Consider the following 24,373-nt stretch of genomic DNA (forward strand, 5'->3'; position numbering starts at 1 on the left):
TGTCATCCTTTGAGCCTTTGGAGCAGCCAGGGCCACAAGTGGCAAGTTCTGCCATTCTTTTACACTGTTTATCTGTTGCTTTGTCATGTTAGACATGGCCTGTTGAGCTCAATCCAACCCAACTCAACCCAAAGTAGATGCGGAAAACTATTAATACAATCTTTTTCAAATTGATTGCATGAGGTTGCAAACAAATTCTAGAGAAATGTTCATAGAATATCTCAAATTACTATTGGGCTGCACTGATCTTACTCCTAATACAGTCCAAGCCTCTTCATAAAAAGAATGTAAAAGGTGATGTTTACAATGAATAATGAGGCAGATACTGATTGATTGATTTATTGACGAATACAATAATATACTGAACATGGGATTATATGCGGCACGCCGTCCTGTGACAGACCACACTGTTTCTTGTTTGTTATTTGTTAACCATTAACTTTCATTAAGTTGTCCTGTTTATCATACAGTAGTATGGAAGATGAAGAATATGATGCTTCACTTTACATGCCTTATTATGCATCATGCCTTACGCGTCTCCAGGAAAAAGTAACCTAAAGAACCAGCAAAACACAAGGTAATGTAGTGCAGAGGTCATGCTCTGTAAATACCTTCAGTAGCTCAATACAATAAAATCATGTACAGTTCAAGTAGTTTTTTGTGTGGTTTTGCCCAAATCAGTGCCAGTAACAGTTACATGACGTTATGCAAATATACAAAAACGTATGTGTGGCGTAACCTTGAGATTCCTGAGGTTACAAAAATATCTAACATAAACTGAATGAACATTAGTGTAACAGTAACAGAATCATAAGTTTTGAATGCATTTTCAGTAACACGTGACTGAAGGGCAGTATTCATAAGGCTGCAGTACATAAACCCTCCATAAAACACTAGGCTTATTCCTAAAGAAATTACACCAAATGCATCAAAAGCATGGAATTAGCCCCAGTAAATGTTTAAGTAGGTCTGTGTCATGAAGCCTTAGGAACAATGACCTTCAGTATTATATTTACACTGATCAGCCGTAACATTAGCACCAGTGACAGGTGAAGTAAAAAAACAACAACACTGATCATCTTCATCTACTGTGGCATCTGTCAAGGGGTGGGATATATTCTGCAGGTAGTGAAAAGTCAGCTCCTGAAGGCCATGTGTTAGAAGCAGGACAAATGCTGAGCCACATTGTGATGGCTGGACCTTCACAACATCAGGCAGATATTGTGATTCTGGTGTTCCTGGTATGCAGTGGTCAGTACTTACCAAATGTGCTTTACGATAGTGACCACTGAACCAGCGGCGGGGTAATGTTCGCCCGAGGCTCACTGATGGAATCCATGGAGGCCCCACAGCCTCACAGCGTACAGGACTTAAAGGACCTGCTGCTAACGTCTTGGTGCCAGATACCACAGGACTCCTTCAGAGGGCTTGTGCTAAGATCTGTTGTGGTGCTAATGTTATGGCTGAAGTAACAGTGATGACTTTTAGATCTGTGAATAAATATATTGAGGCTGTTAAATATATCAGCATAAAAACTATATATAAATTGTGTGATTCATAATTCCAGTGTACCACAAAATAATTAAAAAAAGGGAGTGTCCAGGTGATTTGCATGACTGACCACACTCCTGGGCAGCAGGGGGATACCTGAGGTAGACACAACCAGGGAACAAGCTGTTTGAGCTGTCTGAGGCGGTGGGAACGGGAGGCAAGAAATCCATTGTAATTAAGGGTTAATTAAGGGTATTCACAGAAACCCAATCAGAGCAATGACGTAACAGACTTAAGCCATACGGCTTCGAGCACAGTGTGCCGGACACGCCCAGGCAGGTAGGATGCCACCCCCACGTCTAGTACCTTAGTCACAGTGAAGTTAAGAGGTTGCTGTGGTTTGCTTACAAAAAGTTACGACAGTTTGTTTGTACCTGTGTTTGTGTTATTATCTGCTACAATACTGTCAATGCCCAATAATGGTCTTTTGACATCTCTTGGACAAAGAACCCGTTTCCAAGAACAAGCATGCTCGTAAATATTACAAATGAGCTCTTCTGGTGATCCAAATGATCTCACCCCCTATGCTTTAGCATGCAGACTAGCAAGAAATGTACTCCGGAGACATATTTACCCTATAATCATAGGGCTGGGCGATATGAAACAATATTGATTTCACGATACACAATTTTTTCTTTTTCCTACTCCATCCAATTCAACAATTAATTCAAAGACATTACACTCTATTCTAGAGTGTACTCAATTACACTCTCTGTAATAAAGAGTGCAGTTGATCAGTGTTCTTTAAGTACTGATGATATCGACGATATTCTCGAAAAAGCATATTGCGTATCACAATAACATCACGATTCAATATAATATTGTCATATTGACCAACCCTACTCTGTGTCTGTACCACATAGGAATGTCCCAATTAGGCTAATTTGCTCCCTGCTCCGATCCGAGTCTCTTAATGCTGAGAATCAGCCAAAACCAATCCAATCAGAGCTTTGTGTTTGTATAAGTAATACAGCCACACAGTTTAGATAATATGAGCTGCTAATTAATTTGTTCAGTAAAATCCCAGTTTCTATAATAAGATATTCTGGACTGACTGATTTAGTTTAGTAGAGACTTTTCTTAAAATTGTTTTATAGTGTGTTTTATATCATAATATTAATAATAATCCTGGCTCTCCTCCCTGACCAATCAGTTGGTTTAAAAACAAAGAAAGGTGTGCGGTTCTCCCGCTGGTAAAACAGACTCTCAACTTTTTTCTTTTTTTTTTACCTTCTGAGAACACCTGCACTGCGGCTGGCTGGGACTAATGTCCGTTAATGGCACCTTGAGGACATAAGATGATGCTCTGAACACTGTGGTTTAAACAAAGACTCATATCCATAAACCTGGATCAGGCCTGGTCCTGATGCACTGGATCAGATCGGGACATCCCTAGTACCAAATAAAACGTAAATGACATTATAAAGAAGTCATTTTGAGTGCAAAAGAGTATAGAATATCAGAAATGTCAAACTATATATCGTAAAGGGAAGTTTTAAACTCTGAACAGTGAATAGTTTGTCACACAAAGGCTTTCTTACTTAAAAATGGAGAATAACCTTAACTAATACCTGATCCTAGCTGAATACCATGACACAGCCAAAAGAAAAGGTTGCTTTGCATAATATTTTGCTCTGAAAATACAGTATTTTGACAAGTATTGCTCTAAAATACTTGATACTTTTTTCACTTCAGGGCCAAAAGGTTCTAAATATGGAAAGTAACTGTTCCAAGCGCATTCCTACCTAAACACAGTTGCAAATCAGTGCAGCAGTGCTGTGAGTGTGGGATGGCTTGATGACGCAGGTCGTCAGATGTTCACTGAGAATTAATTTATGTTCATTTTCTATACTTCCTAGTCCTGACTTAGTGGCACAACAGATGGAAACAGAAAGCAAAATGTTCACACAAGTCCATGCTGGTGCAGACTGACTCAGTGTGGTCGTAGTAACCATTGAGCCCTCCAGTGGAAAGGAAGCTTTGGAAAGAGCACAGGACCATGTCACACCCAGTACTGATTGTGCTGTAAGGTTGGGTTAGTGGTCCTGCAGAACTGGGAGGATTCAAAATCCAGGTTCCCAATGGAGCAGAGAGCCATAGACTGCCCATATGTAGAATTTCCACTGCCTGTCTGGAGTCTCACTAGTGCTGGACTTCCAGGGTTGCTTGGGCTGAGAGGGGTGACTGTCACTAAGGGAACTGTGGCGCTCTTTTCTGGATGCCCTTGATAGTTTCTGCTGTCTGAGCAGGCCAGAGGAACTGAGGCACTTTTGATACAAGGTTTCTGCTTCTTCTGTTGTTTTCTCTTCAAGAGAAGCACTAGCACCACCACAATTACGAGAAGTACTAGAGCAAGCAGTGGGAGAATGATGAGCATGGGGTTGGAGGAGCCGCCCTGGGGCGCTGACTCAACCCTTAACGGAGTGTTCCTGACCGAGGTGAGCTCCTGTCCATGGTCCGGTTTAACGATAGTAGTACCATGTGAGTCAGTGCGGTTCGAGTTGCCCCAACGATTGCGGCCTTTGAACTTGGTGACCGCTTTGGTTGTCCGCTGCGTAGGCTGAATTGTAGGAGACATGGAGAGCAGAGCAGAACTTATTGCGGTGGTTTGGCTGGGGGAAGCAGTACTAGTTGAAGTGTATGCTGGGATAACTGTTGTTGTCATGAGGGAAGGATCATACGGGACAATTCTAAAAGGGAACTCCCCAATTGCAGGCTGAAGATTGTCTGCTTTTAAAACAAATCTGAACGAATCATTCACCTCCTGGACTTCAGTAAGGTTTGCCTTGACCTCAATGGCCAATTTTCCCTGCTGCAGGTCACTAAAGGAAAATGTCCTTGCAGGTTCTGCTTTGTTTCCTTGACGTAAAATTTTGCCGTACTTCGGAGGTGATAGGATTTCAAACTGTGGATCGCTATCACTTATCAAGGCGAGTTCTAATGCATTCAGAAACGCTGCCTTGAGCTTAACACGAATTCCGTTTGGGATCCTTATATTTTCTGCATACCTAATGAAAGGCTTGACTGTGACATTAACTATTTGATCAGTTAGGTTTGTCTCTGATGTGAAGACTGTAAACTCGAAGCTATCATTAGAGGACATGAGATCAATCATGTGGTAACTCAGCCTATGTGCTTGCAGATCCTCCTGGTTAAAAGCCATAACTTCCTCATTGCCTAACAAAAGTTTCCCGTATCTTGGAGGTACAGTTATTTTATAGTGGACAGTAGTGTTTTTTCCATTGGTCACCGCAGCCAGATGTGCCTGAGTGAGATCCACTGCTGTTTTCCCTTGCTCCAAAACTACCTCTGTATGATTGATAAGAGAAATGGATATCTCCATTACCTCCAAGTTGAAGAGCTTGTACACTGGTCGGTGATGACCATCAGTGACACTGAAATAGAAAACCCCAGATGCAGGACTGCCATCTTGGACAAAAAATACCTCGCCATTGTTGATTTGGGATTGAGAAAAGGCATCCACTGACACATTCAAGCTTTCTGCAAGAGCAAGGAAACCATTGCTGGGTCTACTGATGACCGAGTACAGGATTTCTTCTGGAGGGCTGTCCAAGTCCACCACGTTCAAGTTGCTGGGTGCAAGAGCAACAGTATCGCCTTGGACCACTTTGAGACTTGGGGCTTTGGTTTTGAGAACCGGTGGTTGATCATTTACTGGAGTGACCGTGATGTTAAACGCCTCCTCTACCACTTCACTGTCCTCTACAGGGCGCTGTGCAGGCTTGCTCTTCAGGTTGAGGAAAGCATCAAAGACAAAGTGGTCATGTGTCGTCTCAGAGTCATCGTGATGGTAAGTGATTCCGTACTTGTTCAGGATGAACTGAGAGAAGTAGGGCTTCTCCTTTGTGAGATTGCGTTCGCCCACAATAATGACACCATGTTGAGGTAGAGACTTGACTTGGTACCACACGTCATAGGAGTGGCGACGGGGCTCAGGCTGCTTGGTAAGGAGATTGGAGGCATCAAGCATTGTTTTGTCAATGGCAACTTTGTCTCCTTCTGTTACCACAGCACCTGGAACATGAAACAGTTCCTTATAGGTTATATAGTTTATAGACAGCACCTGTACCATATTATACACTAGTCTCATTATGCCTAAAGCAGTCACCTATGATGTCTCAATGCAGTGAATTTTCACATTGAAAACTGTATTTGAGGGGTAAGCCGGCAATCTTACCTGTGTTTTTAAGAAGGAGGGAGCTTCGTCCAGGTCCAGCATTCTCATAGGAGATGTCAATATCAAATGTTTGAGCATCAAGGCTGGCAGGAGGTGATGACACAGTGAAGGTGAACTTGTCTAATGACGCCCATTCCACAGAGTCCACTTTTTGTTCATATGCCACTTCACCCTCATCTAGCTGGAACCAATAATATTCCACAATTCAAACCATAAAAATCTAGCATAATTTAGCATAATAATGACAAATTATGCTCCAAACTGGCAGGAATGTATGAGACAGAACACATATTCCGACTGTGCAATATGAAATAAATTTCCATCCATGATTTATCGCATTAATAACATTACTGCAATACTGCCCTCCTCCAAACCAGTATAATAGAAATTCACCCTTGGAGTGCTGAACGTGACATTACAAGCAATTTGGTCACCCATCCCCCCACCAGCTAATCACAGGATGTACAGCATAGCCTTTCGGCAAGAGAGGCTCAGAGAATGGAGACAAATTCATTATTTATGACCCTGCACTTCTCCAGGCAAATAGAGCATGAGGTTTCACGGCACTCACCATTTCTTGCGTGAAGGATGAAATCTCTGTCATGGACTTGTCGGCCTGTACACTAACCAGCTTTCCAAAAATTGGTGGATTAACTACAGTGAAACGAATAGTGCGGTTTGCGTCACCTTTATCGTCATTGGTTACTGCTTTGAGGACCTCCTTTGAAATGGTGGATAAAGAGCCTGAATTGGAAACAAGAGTAAACATTACCCTGGATGACCCTACAGCTGTTAAACATGCAGTCAAAACAACAGCAAAAACAGTCTGGCACACGCTATAAACATGACCACATTTATTGTGAGCGTAGATGCTTTGATGTTTGAATGCTTTGGCTCTCTGCGGCAGCACCTTTGTATACGAGCTACAGTCAAAGCTCAAAGTTAATTAAGGCTTTGCTCTCTACATGGCATTTGCAGCTCCCTAAATACAAATAGTTTTAGAAAATGGAACAAATCAGAGTTTGAATCCATGAATCTATTTGAAATCTTCTAAAGACTGTCTGACCACCCAAGGACAAGTACTCTGCTACAATAAAAAGGTTTTAATCAGAACTGAGAAGACCTTCCTGTTAGTATATAGTATAGTATATATTCACTGCTCAAAAAATAAAGGGAACACTCAAATAACACATCCTAGATCTGAATGAATGAAATATTCTCATTAAATACTTTGTTCTATACTAAGTTAAATGTGCTGACAACACAATCACACAAAAATCATCAATGAAAATCAAATTTATTAACCAATGGAGGCCTGGATTTGAAGTCACACAAAATTAAAGTGGAAAAACACACTACAGGCTGATCCAACTTTGATGTAATGTCCTTAAAACAAGTCAAAATGAGGCTTAGTATTGTGTGTGTGGCCTCCACGTGCCTACAACGTCTGGGCAAGCCTCTGCATTGATGTGCCATCCTGGATGAGCTGCACTACCTGAGCCACTTGTGTGTTGTAGAGTCCGTCTCATGCTACCATGAGTGTGAAAGCACCACCAACATTCAAAAGTGATCAAAACATCAGCCAAAAAGCATAGGTACTGAGAAGTGGTCTGTGGTCCCCACCTGCAGAACCACTCCTTTATTGAGTGTGTCTTGCTAATTGCCAATAATTTCCACCTGTTGTCTATTCCATTTGCACAACAGCATGTGAAATTGATTGTCAATCAGTGTTGCTTCCTAAGTGGACAGTTTGATTTCACAGAAGTTTGATTTACTTGCAGTTATATTGTGTTGTTTAAGTGTTCCCTTTATTTTTTTGAGCAGTGTATATCAGTGACAGGACCACGGGTGCCAAGGCTCATTAATGTAAATGGGTGACCAAGACTAAGCCCATCTAATTCTGGCTATGGCCATGTCTTCACAGGCTGTTTTGGGAAAGGTAAGTGGTTTTAATGTCATGACTGATATAGGCTAGTATATACAGTGTATACCCTCATATACAGTGCTTTACAAAAGCATTCAAGTAATCAGATTCCCCTGGACAGATTTGTCTCTTACAAATGACAGAAAGGTTGTTTTAGCCAGTAATTAAATCACTGCTAAAAAGTAAAGTTTCTCCCAAGCTTTAGTTTCTTAGCAGACTGAGTCTGCCTTGAGCTGTCTTGTAGTATCTCCCTGTATTTTACACCATCCTTTTAAACCATCCACCCAACATGATCATTGCTGCCACTTGCATGCTTTACTGTTGTGAAGCTCAATTTCTGTCTCTCTATATGTGCTTTGATGTGTTTGTTCTTCAGTGATGGCTACTTTCTAGCTTCCCTCCATTACAAACCATTTGTATGAAGAGCTCTCGATACTGCTGACCTACACTAGTTTCAGCCACTGAACTCTGTGGCTCCTTTAAAGTGATTGTTGGCCTCATTGTGGTTTCCCTCACAAGTTTCCTTTTTGCTCTGATGGTGAGGAATAACCTTGGGTGGTATGGGTGCTTGGGTGGTATGATGCCGTTATAATTGTCCCACAATTAGCAGAGCTCATTGAGATATTCAGAACCTTGGGTAGACATTTTCTACTTTCTGCATGTCTACACAAGTATATATTAATGCTTCAGGATGCTCTTTTGTCTTCATGTTCAAAGCTCTATTTTAAATCTCATAGTCTGATCTATGGTAAATTTTTTAATGATTCACATATAGAATAACAGAGGATTAAATACTAATGCCAGTACCAAACTGTTAGTATTGTTTGCCACAAAATATCTCTATAAATGAATTATTTAAATTAATATACATGTTTTTTTTTTATAAAATATAACAGTACAGAATACTTTAATTTAATATAATAAATACTTAGATTAATGTAAACGGAGAGAAACAAGATATTTTAACACCCTGTGACCTTGTGACTTCCTCAGCCATTCTCATGAACATCATGCATTTATTCTGCTTGGTCAGGGTTTCATAAAATGACTTCAGTATTCGTCATAAGTAATGAACAAACAAGAATATGCTCATTCCCAAAGTAATGTGCACTACTGAGCATTACAGTGTTTAAGTTAGTACATACTTTTTTTTTGGACTTTTGTTAATTTCATTGGTCTGTACAAACACTGGCCCACAAACACAGGTTACTGTGGGAAAGCGGTTGCCATAGTGACATAGCATTCTGTCCTAGGGCACAATGGAGGAGAGGGGGACGTGTCTGAGTAAACTGCCGCTTAAGCAAAAAGTCATCAAACGACACTACACAGGCAATAACAGCAGGCCTGGTCTGTAACTTAGCCCAACAGTTCCTAGCACCATAGGCTGCCCAAAAACCTGTCGATTGGGCCAACAAGCCACTGCCAACGTGTGCCAACAGTACGGAAAGCAGGCCTTACCGCTGTGATGCATATTACCTCAGACAAAACAGTGCGTGGGCAGCTGTTTTTAGCACTGGGTATTAAATCTGGCATATGACTAAGAGTTTCTAAATTGAGAAATCACTGTAGTCTTTTTAGCTTGGCTTGTTTGCTCAACAGACAGTCCCTAAATGGGCCCTGTTATATGGATTACAGGCTATTAAATTACTACACAGAATGTTATGAAAGGAAAACACTGCAGTGAGATGTATGAATAACAACTAATGGATGAGCTAGCAGTGAGGAAAGGAAGCATATCTATAGAATAACTTAAGCTATGAAGTAGTACAAATAAAGAATTCTACTCCAAATGCAACTTATGAGAATATCATATAAACTCAACAGTAACTATATTTATTACAATCTGTTCCCAGAATAGGTGAGCCATATGCAGTGTTTTTTTTAACAATGTAAAAGTAGCATGATGCTTTCTTTTTCATTGGATGCACTGCATATTTATATATATATATATATATATATAAAGGTCATGCATTGATTTTCTTGCTCAAAATTGTATCCTGGGCCACAAAATAGAAATCTATGAAAATTATGAGTAGCCTTAATGAACAAAAATATGTGCTTTTGCTTTGAGGATTTCTAAAATACAAAACTAAGGCTTGTGTTTAGTTACCATGTAAAAGTAAACAATGCATAACAAACAAGCTCTGAAAGAGTACTGCATTGTGCAAGACAGCAAAGACGACACACACCCTACCAAGATTAATTTCCATAGTAATTTGTACAACACTAAATTCTATATCCTAATGTATTAGGGCAGATTAAGAGGATTACAACAGGTTTACATTGTGTTACCTGGAAACACTTTGAGAGGGCCATTCCTCTCCAGGCGGAGTACCAGGGCACGAGCTGTGACACTGAATATCTGCCGTGGAGCAAAGTTCACACCATCATTCACCTGGAAGTTAAAGCCTCCAGCCATGGCTCCTGGACAACGCAATAAAGAATAATGTGTGTGTTATCATTATAAAATCTGACATTTTATTGTTGAGAATAAAATTGAAGTAAAAGTTACAAGTAAAAATCTAAAAAGGTGTGTAAAGAGTAGGTTGTAGCTGGGAATTTCTTTCTTAACTGTAAGGCTTTATCAGGGTTACAATCAGGTGATGCATGATATCACCATGCCACAAAAGCACTTGAGGTATGGTGATGTCATGAATGCAGGGTGACTATCACATTTTTGCTGATGATCCCAAGATCAAAAATGGATGATGTATGCGTTCTTAAGCAACACCCCCTTAATCTGCAGATGTGTTATTTGGCGTAACTACAATGAACCTAATAGACTACATGGACAAAAGTATTGGGACACCTGCATATTACACTTTTAAGAGACCTCATTCAAAATCCATGGGCATTAATATGGAGTTGCCCCTCGCTTCCCTTTGCAGCTCTTCGTTTGGAACTCTGTAGTTACTGGGTCAGCACTTTTATGCACTACATGCCTCAGCACTTTGTGCAGTGGCTCCTAAATGCTTTCCTTTTTCAATAATACCACTCACAGTTGATGGTGGAATATTTAGGAGGGAAGAAATTTCAGCCACTGACTTGCAGGCATGCCATCTTATTACAGTACCATGGTGGCATTCAGTGAGCTCTACAGAACCACCTATTCTTGTGTAAAGGCAGACTGCATGGCTAGGTGCTTTGTTGTACACACCTGTGGCAATCAGACTGAACAAAACACCTGAATTCATTGATTAAAAGGGGTGTCCCAATACTTTTGTCTATATAAGATAGTAGTAATGGAAGTGAGGACTTCAAGGGAGTCCACATTGGAGTCTTTGCATTCTGAGAAGTTAAAATAAATGGTGGGTTGTCTTACCACTGTGTACGAATATGAGCTGGCCCTGGTCAATGTGAACCTGAGTGAAGTTCATGATTGGTTTTGTGGGAGCACTCTTCAGAGCCAGGTGACCATTACTGGGCTGAGTGGTAATGTAGTTCAGCTGATCCGGGGGTGTGTCGTCATCCTCTGCATTCATATCTTCGGGGGTGATTTCTGTGATTGAGCCAACCCAAACCTGGACAAATTGAGCAATTTATTAGGAACACTTACATTCCAACATCCTGGCCTGAATGCAATCAAATCCTCATAGCAATGCTATTAACCTCAATGTGCAGGATTACAAAGTTTGTAAACTTGTACCACATTGTACCACATTCACAGCAACACAGCTTCGGCCAATCACAAGGATGATCCAGTGAGCTAGACATTGAAGTGCTACACACTTAGAAAGTGTGTGTTTTTTTTCTGGTAGCCAATCAAAATCAAACTATCTGTGTTTAGATGGTTGCAAAGGTTCAGTGGAAGAAACTGGCATTGAAGTCTGAACAAAAGCAATGACGAGTTCATGTGCTGGTATAAGTCACACCCTGCTGCTGGAACAGACCACGTTTAGAGGCTGTCTGTGGTTTTACGTCCCTCTTCTCCTATTTCAGGAATCATCAACTCAGCTAATTAGGGAACGGGTCACCATGGAAAATGATGATAAAGGAATCATAAAGTTCATAAAGAAAGCTCTTAAAGGCACACCCAGACGAAGCACAGTTTGACAGCTCAGTGGTGTTAAATGTGATAAACCCTACTTTTATTATTAGACAATGCACGGCTGCATGATCAGAAGACTGGTAGTTGTGTATATGCGTCTAAGATGTTCACCATTCATCCTTCTAGACTGAGGCTGCTGTTGCACGATGGAGAGAGAACTAGTACACCGTGAATAAGCTGGGGAAACCAGAACTTCGGGAACAAAAAGGTCTTGGTTTGTGGTCAAGACCTCAGTTCAGGTGACTTCTCTTGTGTCAATACTTTGTGTTACATAACTATTCAATACATACAAAATTCTTATGTTTCTTAAATTTTCATGTAGCACAGCACTCGTGAGGTGGTCTGAGGTCCTCTGCTATAAGGAAGCCACCACATCCTGTTAATCTGACTCAGCATACAAAGGCTCAGGCACATTTCAGTGGTCTGCGCACAGAGTATTATCTACTCTAGCTCATGAAGTCAAGAGACAAGAATAAAGCCATTGTTACTCAGAATGGTATTTCCATAGAGTAAAATGGAAACCTCATTGAACGTACACGAACTGATTCAGCTAGCCTGTAGCTTAATGATGCATGCTTAATAATAAGGGTCACAAAAAGGGCCCATGAGAGATGTCTTGGAACGTCTACTTTTGGTTCCCCAAAAAATATTTTCATTGACAGGAAAACTCAACTGAAATGACTTCTTTGAAAGGCTTGTTGGGAAGCAAAAGTTCTTGGTGGTTCTTTTAATGCCTCATAGAATCCTTTTCGGAGGAGAGGTTGATTTACTACCCATCTGAAGGTGATGTTTGTGGTTGAAAAACTGACTTGAGAAAACTGATAGATCTCTGTTTGGGACTGATATTTACATTTAGCAAATTACAAAGCAACGCAAACACCTCTGACCCAGCGAGCCATGGACATCCCAAGATATAGCCCAGCATTAACCTGTTTAGCAGTTTGTGCTATAATACCACTGTGTTCAGACCAAACAGGCTAGCCTTCCCTACCCTATCAATGATCCCAAATGAGTGCATACCCAAATGCATGCTAATTACTAATACTAGCACATTTTTGAGTATGGATGTAATAAAGTGTCAAAGCCACTCTATTAAGATTAGTCTATAGTATATACCTTATAGTATCAGTGTGTAGAACACAACTGGGATGCAGCTTCTATCTTCCTGTTCACCAGTTGTCCTTCCATGAACCCTGTTTGATGGGTACTGACCACTGCATACCGGGAACACCCCACATGACCTGCCTGATGTCTTGGAAATGCATTGAACCAGTCGTCTAGACATCACAATTTGACCCTTGGGGCTCAGATCTTTACACGCGTTGTCACGTTCAAGAACTGACCATTCACTTACCACCTAACATGCATTTCCCACCCCTTCACAGGCATCTCAGTGATTTTAATGTTATGTCTGATTGTTGTAGTAAAAAGAAAGAGAAGTACATAATCTCCATGTGTCTTCAAGTTAAACCAAGTCTGCATCCTCATGGAGAGAGGTTGCTGTTACTCTGTCCAATCTTCAAAAGTAATTGCATTGAGCCCCCTTGTGGACACCATTTGCAAGGAGCTGATTTTCTGAGAACCTTGCAGCATTTCAGTCTGCGGTCATATGGTTAACGTGTATTTTCAATGTCTTTTTTTTCAAACTTAATGGCTCTTTCTTGCAGACTAATCCTTTTCTTGCAGACTAATCCTTTGACTTGTCAATGAAGCACTCTGAGAAATCCAAAGCATGTGGGACTGTCAGCTGTGCATCCCTTCTGGGTGCTCCTCAAATTAGGGCCATTTTCCACAACTGAAGTAATTATTTTGCTTTACAGACATACAAGCATGCTCAAATTACTGACCAACACATCTGTTCTTTCATTACTGGTCTTCTGACTTGTAATCTGGATGTGAAGTGTTGAGGAAAAATACCATAAGCATCAGAAACCTCAAATCAGACCCTACCATAACCAGAGTATTGGTAATAAGCCAAAAAAAAACTATAACTACCCTATCAAGCCCTGCCTGCTGCATTACTTATATGGCCTGGGGTGATGTTCATGGACCAGTATAAAAAGAAGTACATTTATAAATATAGTGCACCCACCCTGAGGACCTTGTTGGCTGTAATAACTGGAGGTTCGTCGTTGGTGGGTAAGACTTGGACATACACTGTTCTGGGTGTACTGTATTTTTGCAGATCTGTGTCATTCGCTATAACGGTGAAGTGGTCTTCTGTTGTCTCAGAGTTGTCATGGACATAGTAGATGAACTCCTGCTCCACCTGTGCCAGAAACAAATGAAGCAAATAAGCCAGAGATAAATGTGATACAATGTTTGAAACTGCAATTCATGTTACGTTTGTTTTATTCCTTTATGTATTTATTTCACACAAACATTGGAATGTATTGAATGCTAATCAAATCTGGCAATATTTAACTCTGTATGGGTTAGACAATACTGGCAATGTACAACTACTTTTTTCAAAGATGGCTGGCCCATTACATGCTATGTAGCCATGTGATCTTAAATCTTGAAGCTGCTACAGTCTGGCAATAAATACATGTGGTAATCTAGAAGTGACAACCGTGCAACACTGATATTTTACTGCTGGAATATTTAAGCCTACATTTTATACTGATGTAGGAGCCCTGCTCCTCCTTTTCCTTTCACGTCTAAACTAGTCCACTTCAAGGCTTACCTGCTTCCTGGTAAAGTATGTTGTGGGTATCCCTGGGAAACGGGAATTCTCAATGCGGCCATGCATGGGTCCCTCCGACACGTAGTACACAAAATGGAGCCCTGCAAAATGTTGATTACTGACTCTGATGGTCTTTTCCGTGAGAGCCTTGGATGCTCCTTCTTTCAGGGTAATGTTGGCGACCTCAATGGGAATGAAGCGAGGGATGATATCCACGGACAGGATGATCTCACTGACTTCTGCCACCCCATTGCTGGCTTCCAAAATGAAAGAGTCATTCACCTGGTACGGGTTTTTTTGTACGTACTGGATGCTTCCATCATTGATGTCTTGTTGGGTAAAGTTCTGCAAAGGTTTCTCCTCAGTTCCCTGGTACTGGTCGTCAATAATAGCACGCAGGTATCCGTAGGCAGGAGCAACTTTAACGGTGAAGATGATTTCTGAAGGTATATTAGCTTCATGAGTGACCTGGAAAATAATGAAACGTTGGATGTCAAGATACAAAAGGTCTTAGACATGAAAGAGTGTTAAAATGGCACACAACCCATTGTTATCGACTCGAGGATAACTGGTTGAGTGGAAATAACACAAAATTACTGTTTAGTAGGCTAACAGTCATTTACCTCAAGTTTACTACGTTGAATCTTCACAGGCTTGCCCTCCTCCACCAACAAAGTTTTGTTTTGAAGAATTACAGGTGGCCTTTGATGGCTTTCCAAGTACACTTTCACACTGACTCTGGCATCCAGGCGCAAGCCTTTTGCTTTCACTGTGACAGAGAAAAAGTCAGCCAAATTCCTGCTGTTGTCATGGCGATAGGACAGCGAGCCGTTCTTCAGCTCAAGCTGGGTGAACGATTCGACTTTCTTGCCTTTCAAAAATAGTCCACCGTGCTTTGGCGCATCATGAATCTTGTATATAACTTCGCTGTCTTCTCTAATATCCAGGTTTGTAACCACACTGAAGTTGGCACTGCTGAAAGCCTTGGCCTGCCCTTTCTGGACCAACAAGCCTGTGTTGTTGGCAACCCTTAGGTACGGGTCCTGGGCACTGATATCCAACAGAGAAGAGACGTAGTGCTTACCGTCTGAAATAAACAGCACGAAGCGGCCAGAGCTCACGCCCCGATGGATGAACAACACTCGTTTCTGTTCCAGATCCTCTTGGGTGAACTGGTACAGCTTGTGAGAAGTGTCATTCACAAGCACCAGATCCCCCATAGGGATGCCACGGCGGGTGTAGACAAGCTGCCCATCACTGAAATCTGAGTCTGCGTCATGGTAGCTCAAGTCATCTAGGGTCAACAATCGCTGGCCATCTCTGACGACATGGAAAACCCTATCCGCTACGCGAACAGGCTTTTCGTCGTTTACCAGCTGTATTGAGATGTTGAACACGCCTTCTTTGGACCCAACCTCCTCTTCACTCACTGAGGTCTTTGCTGCTGGACTTGTAGAAGCTATAAACGTGAACTGATCATGTGTCGTTTCACTGTCGTCATGAACATACATAAGGCGCTCCTCTAAGATATCCCGGTAGGTGAAAGAAACTAGACGGTCATAATCCTTGGTGGAGTTTGAGAGGTTGATCCGTGCAAGTTTGCCATGTCTAGGGCTCTTTGTGACAGTGTAGTACATTTCCTTGGTGCTCAGAGTCTCAGTAAACAAGTCATCTTTTGTGATGAGTTTGCTCTCACCTTCGAACACCGAAAGTCCATGGTTTCTCATGTAAATGCTGTTGATGTCTGCCTTGATGTTGATCTTGAATACGTGACTGGCCGAATAAGCATGTTTGGTGAACACTTGGAATTCAAACTGGTCACTTGTGTCCTCGTGTGGTCTATCCACGAGCTGATACTCTACTTTCATATTTGTGATCTCCATCTGAGTAAATGTGGAATTTTCCCCCAACTTCTCATTATTTAGTAAAATCATTCCTTTCTCTGTTAAAGAGAGAATCCTGAAATGAAGCTCGTCCTCAGTTAGGGTCAAGCCTTGTGCTGTTGCATAGAGATGCTGAGAGTCTATTGCCACTCTTCTCACCTTGTCCATCTCAATTATTTCATTCCTCTCTACAGTGTAGTTTACCCATCTGATTTTGACGGTAAATACCAGCAGCTCAGTTGCTGTCGCCGCAATCGTGACTTTACACTTGAAGTGATCAGCGACATTCCCTGGCTGAACTCCCTTAAAGCTGCTGAAATACCTCAGGCGGTCCTTCTCTAAAACTCTCTGAGAGAAAGAATTTGTGAACTTCCATTCTCCGCTTGAGTGAAGCCTCTGCAGTTCACCAAACCTTGGTGGCTCAATGACGTCGTAACGAATGTCCACGACTTGTTTAACGGCGTTAGTCCGTACAGCTAATTGCGTGGTGCCTATTTGAGCCACTTCTCCTTGAGTGACCTCCAGTCCTGTGTTGTTCACGATGCTGTATTCCAATCCAATGGCCATAATTCGAAGCACCACAGTGTTGCTAACCTTCTCTCCATCACTAACTCGCAACACTATCCTCGAGTTCCTCACGCCGGTATGGACATAGTTTATCTTTCCATCCTCCAGGGCTGAGTGAGGAAAGGAAGTAATAGCCTGTCCAGGGTTATCCTCAGTTTCCAAAAAGCCAGCGTCAGCATTGAGATTCCCTAATACAGAGTAGACCAGGTCAGTGAAGTTGCTGTCAACATCTGTGGCTTTCAGAACATCCGTGGTGAGCCTCTTCTTGGAGTTTTCAAGTAAAATCAAGAGATTCCCTTCAGGTAGGCTCAGTTCAGGAGCATCGTTGGTTGGGGTCACTGTGACATTGAATCTGTACAACTTGTGTCCCTTCAGATAGCTTGGTGTCTCCTTTCTGCTGTTGGAGAAGACAGAGAACATGAAGTAGTCACGTGGGTCTTCGGATCCTCCGTGGATGTACATCACTCTGCTGTGCCACAGATCCAGCATACTGAAAGTATTCTCCTCTTGCTCCGGGTCCACGTCAAACCTGACCTGACCATGCACCGGCTGCTCCTCTATTCTAAACATGATCTGAGACTGGCGGATGCCAAGCTTCTTGAAGTCCAAGTTGACTTTTATGTGTTTCGAATCCAAGGACGCACGACCACCTTCTGGGACGACAAGATTCTTCAGCTGTAGAAAATTTTGCCCATACTTCTTGACCAGACCCTTTGCGAGGGTGGACATATCTACAGGTGGCAACTGGGTAACAGAGCCAGCAAGGGTCTGCGGTACAGTTGTTGGACTCAGTGTGGTGAAAATCTCTGGTTCTTTCTCTGGCTCACAGCCAACAGAAATGTCTTTGGTTACCACAGCATTTGGAAGCCCTGTTGGAACACCATTGACCTTGATATCTCTAAAGCATCCTTTGAAGGAGCCACCTTTAATGCGCTTCCCAGCGACTGAAGTCAAGCCCACCTTTCTCACTTCAGAGCGAGTACTGTCATCAACTCCCCCAAGGAAAAGAAAACCTTTCAGCTGCAGGGCTTTTGATCTGGAGCTGATAATGGACTTCACATTCTCTCCATCTACGGTAAGCTGTAAACTTTTGGAGGTGAAGTAAAGTTTGACATAGTGCCACTTCTTGTCATTGATGAAAGTCAGGGAGCGCAGCTCTGTTTTTAGCCCATCTCTGCCCACCGCCGCAACCAGCAAGCCTTCATGAATCTCCATGGAAACAAAGTCCCCCTGTCGAGCAGAATTGTACATAATGATTCCCTCTTGAGCTGAGGTATGTACAGAGCATTCAAGAGTCCATTCCTGCTGTGCAGTCCAAGGAGGAAGGGAGATGTATGCCCTGGAGCTGAAAAAGCTGATAGGATCCTCCTCATTAGCAAAGAACTGCGGACTGCATCCAAGGGAAACCTCATAGACGTTCTTCAAACCAGAATAGGGCCTAAGTGATGACAGGAGGTTGTGTTCATTAAAAAAGACTTCATCGAGGCAACCACGGAAGCCAGTAAGATCTACAGGGAGATAGACTTTATCCAGTCCTCCTGTTCCGCCAACATATAGACCATCCTTAATATTGAGCTCTTGCTGTGGTCCTGGTAGTCTCTGGCTGGTATGGAAATGTTTGTCCACAGTTAGGCTGACGTTGAACCGGTCATGGAGAAGATCTACTGTGTGCCAAGCCAAATCATTCAGTGGGTTCCCTCTGTCAGAGTGCAGAATCCGCTCTCCAGAGCCAAGATCCAACCTTGCCTATGGGTGAAAATCAAACCACTGTTAGAACTAATGCCTTAGCTGAGTAAATGATGTCCAGATCAGGAGATTATTTGATATTTCATAATTAGTGTTGGTCAAAATGGGCCGGAACATAGAGGCGATGCTGGGCTACTATGGTAAAATGTCTCCATTTCATTAGTTTTCTCTGTAAATACGAGGTTACGTATGGTTATAGTTCCATCAATACATACACTGTATGTCAAAAGCAGTGGGCATGGTGACTTCAGACTCGTGCGTGGCTGCTCCAGAGCATTCTGTTATATTGGCAATGCCAATTACTATGCCGATTAAAAAAGGTGTGCATATGCAACTCGAATGCCTGCATCAGTAATGGATGCACCGTAAAGTAGCTGAATATTTTTTGGGCCGATTCAGAATTCCCATATAAGTGCTTCAAGAAACCCTATACAGATTATATCTTCTTGTTTTTATTGGTGCTCTGAACCCAAGCCCACTACTTCGCCGCCAAAACAATATGAATCGGATTCAGTCCCACATTCTTAAACGTTCATGTGTTTTAAATGGAGTACCAGCATCAGCATAACAAGGAACTTTCCTAAAGATTTAAATATGTATGTCACCACACTGTTCAGCTGGAGCAGGCATGCCGAGGCTTGTTGAATATCTGTAAGCTTCTGTAAAGAGCAGGCAATGCCAAACTGTGACACACTCAGAGACATGGAGATGCAGCTAAGTTAAAGTTAGGAGTACGTTCTATTTTGCATCCGGAGATGGTCCGTGCGAGGAACCGACAAAAGCGCTTAGCTTCTTACTCCGCCAGATACACGCAGAGCTCAAATCAGCAGTCCTTTGGACTACTCTGCCCTAGGACATCCAGTGAAGAGACCTTCACTTGAATGACACTAAGAGTAAACAGAACTAAAATCCTTTCTGTACACTTCTGCGTTCTGAAAGTTTGTTCTGCTGATTTCATCTGACACTGCTACAGTAGGCAACCTTTATGGGCCTCAGAAGCAAGTCTTCCAGCACTAAATGTCTCTTATTCTCTTACAATGTCACCATAGCTCACATTCTTCAGCTCCGGAAATAGTACAACCACCATGCTGCTAATATAAACCTCATAACGTCATGGGAGATGAGGAGAGAAAAAAGAGCCCTGTGCTAAGTGCATTAAGCAGAATAGCAATGTTTTAAATTGAGCATTAAATATACAGCTACGGATTTCCGGGAAAATGTACCTATTTCTTAGTACTGAGCTGATTAGTTCGTCGTAATTCTTGATTTGATTCACGCTGCAGCAGAAGACTGATTCAAAGCTACATCAAACTGCGCAAATCCAATTTCCTGAGCTGAACAGATCTAATGAAGTGAAGGAAACTGACTCATGCCCTCCAGCAGCTGTAATGCAGTTGGCCTCACTGCCAAAGGTGCTGTCTGTGAGGTTAGAGATACACAAGACTTGCCTGTAGTCGGCCAGAGGTCAACTCCAGCAGCAGGTAATCGCTCTGCCCCGCAGCCAGGAAGAGTACACCTCTCTGGCTGGAGGTGCGGAAGCGGACATGAAGCGTGTTATGTCTGGATGACTCCATTGCTTTTAACTGCACGAATCCATCACCGTAGAAGGAGGCTGAAGAAGAGGAAAATGTGAGATTTTTACTTTATGAAAACGGACAACAGTAAATAGGAAAGACAATATTGATCCCTAAACTCGTAAAGGCTTATTATTTAACTACTGTGCAAGTAATGCAGTTATGAGATTGAGGAGAATAGAGGAGGAAATAATCAGTTGAAATCTAACTGAAATAACATATATATATAAATAATAATATAAATAATATTAATACATTAAAATATTATACAATATATATATATATATATATATTTTATTTTTATTTTTTTTTAAATAATATAAATAATAATTTGTAATATATTGTTTTGGGGGGCTTTAGCAATCTATTACTGTTAACTGTAACTAATGACTGGACATTCAAACCTTATATAGTTAAATATAGATTAGTAGATTAATATACATGATAAATATAGATATATTTGTGTACATTTGATATATATGTACAGATACATACTTTTTATTGTGTTATACACGTACTGTCTGCGTCTGCTATCACTGAATGCTTTATTTAGAGCTTCAGGAATGGAGAAATGTGTTGAATGCAATACCTAAATATATAATTCATTCAAGTATGAAAACACTGTATATCTGAAACAGGCACACTTTTAAACTGAAGAAAATCTTGACGCTTTTATATTTGGAAGTCACATGAAAGTGAACTGTATTGGTTTCAAACTCCGAACCTAATGACATGGACCTGGCAGCACCATAAAGGCATACGCTATATGCTTGTGCATGCACTGGCATGCTTTGCCCCGACAGCACTCTGTTCCCAGCACAAAAGCCTGACCTGGCCACATGGTCGTGGCCCTGTTGTTCATAAAGAGGGAGCCTTGGTCGCAGCTGTTTTCTTCTCTGCTACTACTCATAGCCCTGTAATCTCCATAATGTGTTCTGCACTCTCATTTACCGTTCTGCAAATGTGCTTAAACCTCAGGGTTTAAACACTCCAGGAACCTACTGATTAATGGGTTGGTTACCTGAACCGTTTCATTTACCACCAACAAAGAAAACTTTATGCATAGTCAAGTATAGTCGTCCAGATCCTTCAGGTAGACGCCACTGGCATTTCAGGAAACTATACTGTTACGCGCTCTTGAATGTTGTTAAACGCATCATTGACATTGTACGAATGCAATCAACACTGCTACTGTCTTTTCGTGAACAACACATGACAAGCTGATAGAATATCTGAAGAGTTACGAAATCCTGTTCAGCCCAGAGGTGGAAAATCTGAAAATATTTTATCGGTATCATGATAAATAATGCACTTTTCTGAGTAAAGCATACAAACGGCATGGCACTTTAAAAAAGATTCTTAGATTAATTTAGATTATTAATGAATTCAATTGTTATATATCTATTCATATAGATATATAGTTATATTTGTGTACATTACGTATATATATATATATATATATATATATATATATATATATATATATATATATATATATAGAATAAAATGCACTGTACTAAGAGGTTTTTAAACTTTTAGTCCATTTTGCATGTCAAAATACTGTAATGCCCAATACTGTGTATTGTAAAAATGTCTGTACGTATAATTTTTTGCCATATTGCCCAACCTATTACAGCCAAACCATTTGCGACCAATTTGATTATGAATTAACAGCAAAATAAATGATCATATAGTACTGAAACACCTAGTCTGTGAAGTCCCTGAGACCTTACTATATTGGAAAATAAATAAACTGACTAAATGAAATGTATGATGGCTTTCAATGTGCTTTGTAACTACACCCTTCATGTGTAGTTACATGTAATTATACGTATGTGCTATGTATCTTTACTGTCACATACAAAAACCTCATATCCCCAAATTCTGAATCACTTATATTGATCTATTTATCAATAATTGCCTAATTAAACATGTCAAAGAGTGAGAAGTGGCAAATATTGAGAGATTTCCAAATTCCTTTGAATACTGTGTGCTCTGAGTGAATCTAAGTTCTCCCCATTTCATCTCGTGTCACATTACTGCTTCACCAATGAATCTTAATACACTGCAATTTCATCCGAATTCCAATGCCTTGTTCATAGCACGCAGCCCAAGTGCTAACCACCGCGGCAAATAAGCTGTTTCTGTGTTTTCTGGGAGAATGAAAAGCTCAGAGAGACAGCAGAGACGGGGAGGCAGGGTCAGTCATCAGGAATACAGGGCTTGTCATGCCATCACACAAGAGATTAGAGAGAGTCGGTCTGACAATGTGGTGACTGCATGTGCACGCAGCCTTGTCCAGCTGTATGAAAACATCTGAAGTATGTGGATGAAACCTTGCACGTGACAGAATGTGATATTGTACTGGCAAATGCACGATAATCATGAGCTGTAACATGTTTATAACCATATACATTTGACGCAACAGCAGTAGGAGCTTAGAGACTGGGTACCTATTACTGACTGCATGTATTACTGAGTCATCTGGATGTTTGGGAACAGACTAGATCTTTTGGAATAAGTCCCAAGACTCCAGCCCAACTCCACAGTGCAATAAATGAGACGTACGTACATAGAAGTTTATATATATAGATCTAGATAACAGTTACCTATAATGCAGTGATATACAGGGAACAACATGCTGCACTAATTTATGAATTATTACATAGATTTAATGTGCAGACTCTTCTTTATTACATTGAACTCTCTGATATGAGTGTCCTACAGAAGCTGTACCCCTAAACACTGCAACTGGGACCCAGAAAGGCCCATTAGAACCTATAGGTAAACATGAACATGAAGGGGGGGGGGGGGGGGGGGGGACTGAATGCACATATGTGTGCACCGGTTCCAGATAAATAACATAACATTATCTAGTACACCTAAACATAATTATTGGAACAATTATTAACAGACTTTATGTTATAGATATGCATCTATGCTAAATCTGCTATTCACGTGCGCCGGTGTAAACATTGGAGACCAGCAAATCCACTGTACCAAAGACTTCATCATTCGCACCAGACTAATGAAGAATTCTTTAAAAGAAGACATTAAAAGAAATATTCAAACGTAGGTTTTTAAAACGCATTAGGAAGCCAGTCGTGTAAATAGCGGGGACATTCACCGCTCGCCTCTTTGTGAGATTTGAGGAAAGTTTGAGGGGCTTGAACTCACCTCCATGCACCGCCCCGACAAAGAGCGCCAGCAGCTCGTAGAAAAACACACCTACGTCCATTTTAACACTCTTTAAAAGTTGTTTCCTATTTCGTCTCGACACGATATTCCACACGGGTGTGGGCCATTTTCTCCGCTGGCTACCGAAGCCCTGAACTCTCCGTTTTCAGCTCCATTTACAACCCCAGCTTCTCTCCCGTGCTGAGGACGTTTGTGGGCTAGCTCCGCCCATTTCGCCTGGCACCGCCCCTCGGCCAAAGTGCGCCTGCGCGCGTACAGGAAGCCCCTGCACAGTAGATGAGACGTTTCCCACCCCGCCTAACTATAATAATGCACTATACTAGAGGTTGGAGCATTGCTGTGAGGATTTGATTGCATTCAGCTACAACAACATTAGTGACATAGGGTTCTAAATGGAGCTCCAGCCAGAGAAAGCACTTCTCCACAGCCCAGTGTAGGCACTAGGCAATAGGCAAGACCACTAGAGAGACTAGTCAATGACTGTACAATAAGCCTACTACAGAATACACCCCATACGCCCACCTATTAGCTCGTACTGTATATTGTGTGGAGGTAGAGATGTGTCTTGCTCTCTGATTAGCAGTATTTAATGTCTTCCCTGCTCTAACTTACCTCGATCAACTAATTCATAAGCAACCTGGATCACTTACCCCAGATGCAGATGATCATCCAAGACATGCTGGATATCTGGCATTTTCTTCCTTAGTTTAAAACAGGAGGGTAACATTGCTAACACAAACACATAACCCCAATATCTACATTTCTTTGTTATAAAAATCTATCAAAAAGCTACATAATCAAGCTTTAAAAATTATTTTGTACAATGCTATAGATAGAGCTTATTGACACATTTAACCAACAACTGGAACAGTTACTCAACTCAACCTGATCTGAGACCTGATCCTTTGCATGGTAATAGTGTTGAGTAAGTGGGATCTTTCAAGCTCTTGGGTGTAACTACAGTTGATATATTACCAAGAGAGTTCAAACCCCGGATT

The 24,373-nt window shown here is 41.4% G+C and overlaps 1 protein-coding gene across 1 annotated transcript; it reads right to left on the minus strand.

The window, feature by feature from the left end:
* Positions 1-323: 323 nt before the first annotated feature.
* On the minus strand, positions 324-23,511 carry cspg4ba (chondroitin sulfate proteoglycan 4ba). Its single transcript, XM_072664804.1, has 10 exons — positions 23,355-23,511; positions 20,052-20,215; positions 15,031-18,603; positions 14,408-14,875; positions 13,814-13,990; positions 10,996-11,194; positions 9,966-10,097; positions 6,321-6,493; positions 5,750-5,930; positions 324-5,586 (listed from the first exon to the last, which is right to left on the minus strand). The coding sequence occupies exons 1-10, from the start codon at positions 23,413-23,415 to the stop codon at positions 3,554-3,556; spliced, it is 7,161 nt and encodes a 2,386-aa protein (XP_072520905.1). The 5' UTR covers positions 23,416-23,511; the 3' UTR covers positions 324-3,553.
* Between the last annotated feature and the right edge of the window lie 862 nt (positions 23,512-24,373).

This window comes from Salminus brasiliensis, chromosome 20 (genome assembly GCF_030463535.1).
Source record: "Salminus brasiliensis chromosome 20, fSalBra1.hap2, whole genome shotgun sequence".
NCBI classification, from domain to species: Eukaryota; Metazoa; Chordata; class Actinopteri; order Characiformes; family Bryconidae; genus Salminus; species Salminus brasiliensis.